This window comes from Chlamydotis macqueenii, chromosome 14 (assembly GCF_036417535.1).
Source record: "Chlamydotis macqueenii isolate bChlMac1 chromosome 14, bChlMac1.mat, whole genome shotgun sequence".
Classification (NCBI taxonomy): domain Eukaryota; kingdom Metazoa; phylum Chordata; class Aves; order Otidiformes; family Otididae; genus Chlamydotis; species Chlamydotis macqueenii.
The window spans coordinates 3298525-3307777 of record NC_141569.1 but is presented as its reverse complement, the minus strand read 5'-3'; the positions used below and the strand labels follow the sequence as shown (position 1 = coordinate 3307777).

At 57.8% G+C, this 9253-nt stretch overlaps 1 protein-coding gene across 1 annotated transcript; it reads left to right on the top strand.

The window, feature by feature from the left end:
• Positions 1–3162: 3162 nt before the first annotated feature.
• STING1 (stimulator of interferon response cGAMP interactor 1) lies at positions 3163–8872 on the top strand. The gene is made up of 7 exons (XM_086759002.1): positions 3163–3320; positions 3654–3898; positions 4497–4677; positions 5585–5693; positions 5851–6089; positions 7704–7890; positions 8418–8872. Exons 2-7 carry the CDS (start codon positions 3654–3656, stop codon positions 8603–8605), a joined length of 1149 nt encoding a protein of 382 aa, XP_086615128.1. The 5' UTR covers positions 3163–3320; the 3' UTR covers positions 8606–8872.
• The last annotated feature ends 381 nt before the right edge of the window (positions 8873–9253 follow it).

Genomic DNA, 9253 nt, shown 5'->3' with positions numbered 1-9253 from the left:
CCCCTTCCTGTCCTTTCTAAAAAGCCTGTACCCCTCCATGTTGACGCTCCAGTCGTACGAGTCGTCTTTTGCCAAGAAAGGTTGGACCAGATGATCCTTGAGGTCCCTTCCAAGCTGATTTTCTATAATCTATATGATTCTACGATTCTCTGCCTTCAAGCACCTTTGCAGGCCCAGCAGACAGCCTGGTTCATGCTGCATCTGGACAGTGATTAAACCATGGGTGGTTTGGACAACCAGGTTGGACCACAAGCTCCTACACCTCTGCCTAGGTGCTCAGAGGGATGTCGTGGGGTCCTCCGAGTGCCGGGAAAGGTAAGGCAGGGCAGGCTGAGAACAGGCACCCAGGTAACACCCAGCCGCAGAGCTGCCCTGGCCCTGGCCCGTCTCCACTCATGGCAGCACAGCAGACCAGGGACATCTCCAACGCCATAATGAGGTGGGTTTGCTGTGATTTGTCTGCCTCAAGAGTGTCCCAAGGATGTGTTGCTGGGATGCTGCTCCAGATGCAGGGGTGGGGAAGGCGAGGATGCCCCGTGCATCCAGTAAGCACCAGCTGATGCGGGTGCTGCTCTGTGGTCAGGAAAAGGCCAGGGCACATGGTGCGTGAGGAGTTTACGCTGCCTGGCACACTGGTGGGTTAAAAACCTCCGTAGCTGAATGAGAAACTGCTGATCTCAGTGGGGTCTGCAGTGTAGCTGGTTTTATAGATTGCTTTACAGAGAGCTGATTTCTTTGCTCACCACTTCTCAGACAAAGGTGTCAGCACAAGCCTGGTTGGAAGTGCCACAGCACTGGTCTGGGGAGGTCGCTGCATGGGTTTTCTTATGCATCTAAAATCTTTTGGCGTCACGCATGACATCTTGTTCCCTCCCCTTGAGGGAATAACAGCAAGCAGGGAAAAAGGGAATTTCAGTCAAGACACAACCTGGAAATGCAAGCTGGCAGCTAGACCAAAGGCCAGGGCGGGCAGAGCGGCAGCTTTGGTGCTCCTGCTCCTTGCTGGCTGTGCAGAGGTGCTGGGCGGCACTGGGCTCTCCATTCCCAGGCAAGCTCAGATGTCACAGGGGTCCAGCCGCCGCTGGAGACGTTCAAATCTCATTCCTGGAGTTTAGGCTCGGCTCTTGGACTGGGCACCACAGCTCTGCACCACCAGCACCGTCCCACCCTGGAAGGGCTGAGGGGTGGCTGGAGGACCGTTCAAGAGTGAAGCGTGTGGAGGTGACGCGATGTGTCCACGCATGGGAGCTCTCATTTTGTCCCCGTCTGCTGCTGGCCTGCAAGCTGCCGGTGCAATTCCCCTTTGCTGTGACCCTCACCTCCCTCCAGCCCTGTCACCTGCCTCTACAGGCTCTGGCAGACAAAGTGGCTCTGCTGCTTTTTTAATTGCAATTAGCACCCTGGCAACAGCTACACACCAGGCGAGGGAGGGAGAGGCTGGCGCAGAGCAGAAGTGAAAGAGAGACAAAGTACGATGGCTGTTAGCGTGCTGAAGGGAGAACTGAAAGTGAGAGGCCGGGCTTCACGGTCGGGAGAGCCACCCGCTGCCCGGGGACCCGCGCGAAGAGGACGGGGGAGCTGAGCAGCCTCCGGCGCCGCGCTGCGAGAGCCAGCTGGAGCTGGTCAGAGAAGCCCAGCTGGCAGGGACAACCCAGCGCAGGATGGGAAAGTGATTCGCTTGAGCCTTTAGCCAGTCTGTGTGCCGAAGAAGCAAACAACGCGCAGGCTGTGTGCACAAGCCCTGCCCGGGCTAGGAGCGCAGGTGAGCCCTGTGAAGCAGGTTTGCTGCGGTTCCTCAGGTACCACCAGAACAGACTCCTGACGCAAGTAGAGCACTGCCAGTCTCTCTGGGCTTCTATTCCTTCCTCCCACCCTTTGGGTTTGCAAACGCTTGAATTACATCTGACCTGTGGGCATGTCTGAATCAAGGCCCTTGTGCTGTGTGTCCGCTGCAGCCTGCGGAGACCCCCGGCAAACCTGTGGGGACTGCAAGGGTCCCTTGGCAGCTGCCTGCATCCACGGGGATTCCTGAGCAGAAAGCACTTGGCCCCAAAGCATGTTCTGGACCCACCCCCTTACCCAGCCACCATCTACCCAGTTTGGCTACGCAGAGGCTGCGGGAGACCGTGCTGAAGGCTTTGCTGAGGTGAAGGTTCTCCCCTCATCCACACAGCCAGCCATCTCATCTCACAAGGCGCTCAGAGGGCGCGATGTGCCCTCTGTAAATCCCTGCTGGTCGTTCCCTTCCTGTCCTTCAGGTGTGTGGCAGTGACTGCTGGGAGGATTTGCTCCATCACTTTCCCAGGGACAGAGGTGACATTGGACAGGCTGTAGTTCACCAAACTCTCCTTGCCCTGATCAAAGTTGTGTGTGATGTTTGCCTTTTTCCACTCACCAGGAACCTCCCAACTGCTACGATCTTCCAAAGAGCTCAGACACGAGCCTTTCCGGAGCATCAGCCAGCTCCCTCAGCACCTTTGAGTGCATCCCACCAGGTCCTATGGACTTGTGTATCTGTGTCCCAAGTCAATCTTCCTCTAGGACAGGAATGCTGCTACACTGCTGCTAGGACCAGGAGCCTGGGAGGCCTGAGGGCAAACCTCAGCGATAACAACTGGGTCAAAGGCGGCCTTGAGTACCTCGGCTGCTCTGGGTCTGTGCTCAGTAGGTCCAGGGACCTGAGAAGCTTGAGGGCCTGCCTGCAGGAAGGCCCTGTCCATGTCACCAGTGCCCGCAGGTGCACTGCCTCTGAGCCAGCATCTCCTGGAGCTGTGTGGGGCGGGGAGGACCCAGGGTGCTGTGAGTCACTCTCTTTCCTAGAAGGAATTTGCTTCTGTTTCACCCCTGGAAACCTGCTGCACTTAATAAATTCAGTCTTTGAAATCTGCTGCACTTTTCAATCTCAATAAATTCAGGTTTCCTTCCTCATTCCAGCTCGGCCCAGCCCTGTTATGACGTGACAGATATGTCGAGGCTTTCCAGAGACAGAAACTCACGGATGTGGAAACCCGAGACATCCTGCTAGCGCTGCCCAGTGATGGGATTTCCCGTGGGCTGGGAGACCTCACAGGTGCCCTGCGTGGGAGGGCTCTGGTGCTGTCTGCAAGCTGCTGCAGCCACGACAGCTCCTTTCATTTTCACTTTTCTCAGCACTGGGAACCGTGCAGCTCCATCCGTGGCACCAGAAGAAGCCTGTGCAGAGGCTCCCGGTGTCTGTCCGCAGCAGCAGCCTCCGAAAAGAGCTGCAGCTTCCCAGGCTGGAGAACAGAGCCCGTTAACCGCAGAGCAGGAAACCCAGGCAGCGTCGGGTCTCTGCTCAGGTGAGTGTGGCAAGGGGAGTGACGGCCCCGTGGCTGTGGAGCAGGGAGGGCTGGCATAGGGTCAGCATCGATTTGGGAGTGGGATGGCCACCCAGGCTCTGTCTTGCTGGGCCCATTTGGCTCAGGGGACAGCCCCAAGGTGGCCTGGGCAGCACATGAGGGAACCTCTCCAGAAGCAGCTGCGTTTCAGCAAAGGAAGGGACAGCTCTGTGGTGTGCTTTGGGGAGCTCAGTGGGCACTGGATGTGCATGTGTCCCCCCTTCTCCGCTCCCCACCGCGCTGCTGCGGGCGCTGGCGACACCAGCTGCTGCTGATCCCGACTCTCTGCTGCAGATGTCTCAGGAATCACAGTGGCCGAGCTACCCCACCGCCTTGCTCATCCCCAAGGCCCGGGGACGGCGAGCGCAGTGTGCTGTGTACCTGCTCCTGGCTCTCTGCGCCGCAGCATTGTACCTCACCGGGCAGCCCCTCATGCCCACTGCTCGCAGCCTCACCTCCCATTTCACAGCCCTGCAGATCGGGGCGCTGCTCAAGGGCGCCTGCTACCTGGCCGAGGAGATCTTCCACCTCCAGTCCAGGTGAGTCATGGGGGGAGGCTGTGTCCCAGCCTTCTGGGGCCACCCTGGGCACAAGGGCAGAGCAGTCCCTGGGTGTGGGGAGGGATCTGCTCCTTGTTTCTACCCCCACATGTGCCCTTCATGGCAATGGTCTTCTGTGCCCCGGCAGCACACCGGTCTCCATCAGCCTTGTGTCATTCTCAGCTCCTCATCCTCTCCTCTCCCTTCTCCTGCCTGCCCAGCTCCCCAGTATCTCTACGGGCTTCTCCCTCTCCTCTCTGAGGGAGCTCCCTAATGTGCTTTTCACCTGGGGACCACATCTCAGCCCCAGCCTTCCCCCGCCACCCACTGCCAGAGGGCACGGGGCTGCTGGAGGTCATCTCCTCTTGCTGTCCGGGGCAACACTCCCCTCTGAGACCCACGGGTGCTGCAAGAGGTCCAAGCTCTCTCCCGGCTGGGGGCACCCGGGGCGCGCTGAGCAGGGTCCCATGCTGCTCTAGGAGCTCAGCAGCACCGGCAGGGAGATGGGACCATCCCCTGGCCAGTGCCCCGTGGGGTGCAGATGGGGATGGCGGGTGGGCGGCCGCCAGCCTGTCTCCTGTCTCCCTCTCCCACCCAGGCACCACGGCAGCTTCTGGAGGGCCCTGAGCGCCTGCCTCCCCGTGCGCTGGCACGTGTCCACACTGCTCATCTGTGGCTCGGCCTACGTGGCTCTTCTCGACAGAGATGGGCAGCCGCTCAGCCTCCAGCTCGGCCTGGCCAGCCTGTGCCAGCTCCTCATCCTCGCTCTGGGGCTCCACGTAAGGCTCCAACACGTCTAACCTGGCCTGGCATACTGGGGAGCGCAGCAGCAGTGGCGAGGGCACGTGGCCCAGCTCTGTGCAGCCCCTGCACGTACAGCCCACCCGCGTGCAGCCCCGCAGCGAGAGAAACGCTCTCATTAGCTCAGCCCCGAAGAGCTGATCGCCTCGGCTGCACGCTGCCACATGCGCTAGCAGGAGGGCCAGGCTGCCTTTTAATGAGCACAGCCACCCCTGGGCGCTGGCAGCAGCGCTGCCGCAGCCCGAGCCCCGCTGACACAAAAAAGGGGTATTTTTAAATCTGTCAGTCAAGATGGGGCTTGAGGGGAAGGGGCAGCCTCTGTGGTCTCCAAAGGGTTAATTATCAGGCGTGCTGCGGGCGGCAGAGCCAAGCTCCAGGTACCTATGCAGCACTGGGAAGCCTCTGGAAGGGCAGAGGGGTCATGCAGTCTACAGAAAGGTGCTGTGGGGAGCTTTTGGAGCCATGAGGCACCTGTGGGGACTGAACACCCATTTCCATCCAAATGAACACGCAGAGCTGGCAGGGCCCACCGGTAGCCCTGGAAATCCCACCACCAGTCACTGCGTTGTCTCCTCCCGCGTGCTGGAAGCACTTGGCAGGTGCACAAGTTGCACTGGGACACGCGATCGCAACGGAGGGTGCAGCCAGGACAGCGCCCGGCTCACCCCAGCATCAACTTCCTTGTCTGCAGGGGCTGTGCCAGCCATGGAGGGCTCTTGGCCCCGCTGCCCAGCATGGCTGCGGAAGGGGGCAACAGGGCTGCTCACCCGGCAGATCTCTCTGGAGAGGGCAGCTGCCTCCAGTCCCTGTAGGGAACTGATGGCTGCAGAAGAGCCCGGGTAGCTGTTTTCATCACCACTGGTCTGTCTTTCCTTCCCTCCACAGAAGCCCTCAGCAGTGGAGATGTCCGAAATGTCCGAGAAGTCCAAGCAGAATGTCGCCTATGGGCTTGCCTGGTCTTATTACGTTGGGTACCTAAAATTAGTCCTGCCACGTACGTAGTTGCTTCCCTGCATTACCATGTCTACGGACAGAAACAGCTCCTAATAACAATGCTCCCACTTTTACAGCGTTAGTGGGGAAATTGGGAGCAAGGTAGAAAGCAGCTGCACTCATGCGAAGCACATCTGCCCGATGTTCTCTTCCATCAGGGCTGAAAAAGTTGATGGAGGAATTCAGCCAAGCAAACCCCAACGTGCTGGCGTGCAGGGAGACCTGGAAGCTCCACATCTTGGTCCCTCTGAGCTGTGACATCTATGATGACCTGGAGAAAGCTGACAGCAATATCCAGTACCTGACGGACCTCGCTGAAACCACCCTGACCCGAGCTGGCATCAAAAAAAGGGTCTACAAACACAGCCTCTACACAATCAGGGATAAAGATGACAAGGTATTACTGAGCGCAGCGTCGGGACAGCAGGCAGCGTGCATCAGCCCAAAGGTCTTCCTGGCCTCAGGTCCCAGCCTAGAACTGGCTGTAAGGCCAAGACAGTGATCCCGCTCCTGTTAGATACTCCCAGCTTTCAGCAGTTTTCTGTGAGATGGAGAGGTCCCATCCGTGCTGGCCATCTACACCCCTTCCTCCTGGCTGCCTCCATCCCAGCCCTTGCAGGGATGTTGAGCTCACATAATCCCTCCTGGAGTTGATTTAAGTCCAGAAAATGGCAGAAAACTGAGCAGAAAAAAAAAAAGCAGATCTGAGGTCCAGAGCATCACTTCCCACAGGACAAATGAGCATTTCCTTTTGTTGTGGAGAGATGCTTGAAAACGTCTGTGTGAGTCATTATATAACTGGACCCTCTCCCCTTCCCCTAGGCACCTCTGCTCCGGGCTGACGAGCCCTAAACCCCTTCGTCTCACATTGCGTTCATCCCCTTCCACATCTCCAGGCAGGTGGGCCTCTGCCCCTGCACCCCTGGAGAAGGGAACACCCTGGTTCTGCTGACACGGCCGTGGACGGAGGCGTCAGCAGAGTGATGTTCCTCACCTGGGTCTCCCTAATTTGCCCTTTGATGGTGGCTGAGCAGGGAGCTGCTGCTTTTAAAGCCCTGCCTGCAGGGACTCCAGAGCCTCTTCCCTGGCCCTGCTCCCGGGGAAGTACAGCGAGCGTCAGGTTTTTCCTGCCACAACGCACGCACTGATGCTGTGGTTCATCTGCCCATCTCCTGCTGAGTCACTCAGCACCAAGTGAGCTCCAGCAGCTCTGTAGCCTGGACCTGTCCTGGCCCGCAGCGTGTTGTCAGTAAAATCTGTCCCTCAGCTTGCTGCCCCGTCACTGGTCAATACGTGCACGGCAGCGATGCTAGCTCCCACTCCACCACCTGCACCAGGTCACTGCGCTGACTGCCCTCCAGGGCTGGCAGCTCTTGCTGCTACTTTGCATTTGCCCAGAGATCCCATCCCTTTTCCTTCCAATGCACTTTGTTAAACTTTCCAGTTTGCCCAGTATAAGACTTACTGGTAACCCTGCTCCTCCTTGGAATTTTTATGGCTTTAACAAATCCCTCCTCAATTGTTTGATCAGCCTCCTTCTAACTGCCAGCATTTATCCTCTTCTCCGTTCTCCTGCTCTCCGTGAGGATGCTCAGACTTCCCCTTCTCTAGCAGAAAAGCCACCAAGAAGGTGTGACCAGACACGGGCAAGGGACGCCTCCACGGAGGACCAAACTCCGTAGGGAAAATCACTCCCCAGTGAGTGCTCCCAAAACCAGTGGGGCCCCAGAGGAGGGAGGCAGCTCCCCAAGCCCACCCAGTGCACCGGGCATGGCTGTACCAGCCGCCCTGCCAGGCCAGGGGCTCTTTTCCCACTCAACGCAGCGCGGGGCGACACTGAGGCCAGAATCAGTGTTCCTGTCCCAGGGTCCAGCACACAGCACGGGTGCCGGGCAGGCCACGGCGCTGCCGAGGTGTCTCGAGGGCTCTGTCCAGCGCCAGGGCCCCCTGGCATCCCTTTGCCAGGCACCTGGTCCTCCTGCCCCCACGTCGTCTTCTCCCGTCCCTGCAGCTCTGGCACTGCGCCGTGGAGTACGCCACCCCGCTGCAGTCCCTCTATGCCATGTCCCAGGATGAGTGCGCTGCCTTCAGCCGGGAAGACCGCCTGGAGCAGGCCAAGCTTTTCTACAGGACCTTGGAGGAGATCCTGCAAGGTTCCAAGGAGTGCGCGGGTACCTACCGGCTCATTGCGTATGAGGGTGAGTGAGGGCAGGGCAGGGGTGCCCAGCACGGTGGCTCTGCTCTCCCAGCCCCTCGAGTGCCCTCAGACCAGGGCACACACGGGGAAGCTGGCAGGGTCCATGCAGCTCCTTCCCATTCCAGATGGGAAGGAGTGGGGCTTTCCCTTCTTCCCTTTTTCCTTTCATTTCCCTTCTCCTCACCTCCGCCAGAGCAGGACGGCTTGAAAACAGCCTTCTGCTTCTTGCTTAAATGAATCTTGATGCTTTTCAGAGGAAAGTCGGTGCTTTCGCTGACGGGGAGAAGCATTTCTATCCAGCGAGGTACTTCCCATCACAATGAGCGCTACTGGGAACCCAGCACGTGGTGCTTGTATTTTAGTCTCCCTTCCTGCACTCTGTGGTCCATTTTTTCTTCTGATGTGCAGAAAAGGGGAAGAGCTGCAGTTTGGCTTCTCAGGAAATTCCACGTATTTTGGGGCATCTCCCAGAGACTCTCCTCCCTGCCCAGACCAGTGAAGGTGGATTTTCTCTTCCTTCTGTTACAGAGTCGGGAGAAGCAGACACCCACTTCTTGTCCAGAGAGATCCTCGGGCACCTCTGGAAGCAGTGCCACGAGGAGTACACGGTGCACGAGGGGAACCAGCTGCACGCCCCGTCCCTGACCTCAACAGAGCTCAATCTCCAGATAAGCCAGTCAGACCTGCCGCAGCCACTGCGCAGTGACTGCTTCTAAAGCACCAGTGCTGCCCAGCCCCGCAGCCCTGCCATGGGGCTCCAGCCCCCTTCCCCAAGCCCCTTCCCCCTGCAGCAAGCGCCACCCATGGCAGCGATCCCCAGCCTTCTGCAGAACTGTCCACCAAAACCTCCTGTGCGTCCTGTTTACTGGGAACAGCTGACTCAAACCAGTCTCATGACATATTTCCCATTTTCTTTGTTATGTATATTTCATACACATATCCATGCATGTTGTTTGGTTGTTTTTTTTTTTTTAATCTGCTTTCATTTGTATCACATAAAGCATTTTCCTCTGCAGTAAATTGCATTGTCCTGACCCTTGGGCACAAAGTGCCCTTGGACATCCTGCGGTGTTGGACGGGGCTTTGGACATCCCAGCCACCATCCCTGTAAATGACAGTAGTGGCAGGCGCCATCATTCAGCTCAGTGCTAAATAATTTCAAGAACAACTGTTGGTAATTAAAAGATTCCCCGTGCCATCCAGATTCCTGGCTTCCTGCTTCTTTAAATGGCAAAAAAAAAAAAAAGTGTTGGATTGGATCATAAGCAGAGAAATTTCCATGCTGTTTTTTCTCCATTGCTTTAGAGAATCAGGAGTGGTCTCATCCCTCTGTTGGCAAATGTTTGCTTGGTGCAGGAGGATCT

Excerpts from the sequence above, each read along its gene's own strand:
- STING1 (XM_086759002.1), top strand. The coding sequence starts at position 3,654 with ATGTCTCAGGAATCACAGTGGCCGAGCTACCCCACCGCCTTGCTCATC. Across the intron at positions 4,678-5,584 it reads TCCTCGCTCTGGGGCTCCAC|AAGCCCTCAGCAGTGGAGAT; the intron begins GTAAGGCTCCAA and ends TTCCCTCCACAG. Across the intron at positions 7,891-8,417 it reads CCGGCTCATTGCGTATGAGG|AGTCGGGAGAAGCAGACACC; the intron begins GTGAGTGAGGGC and ends CTTCTGTTACAG.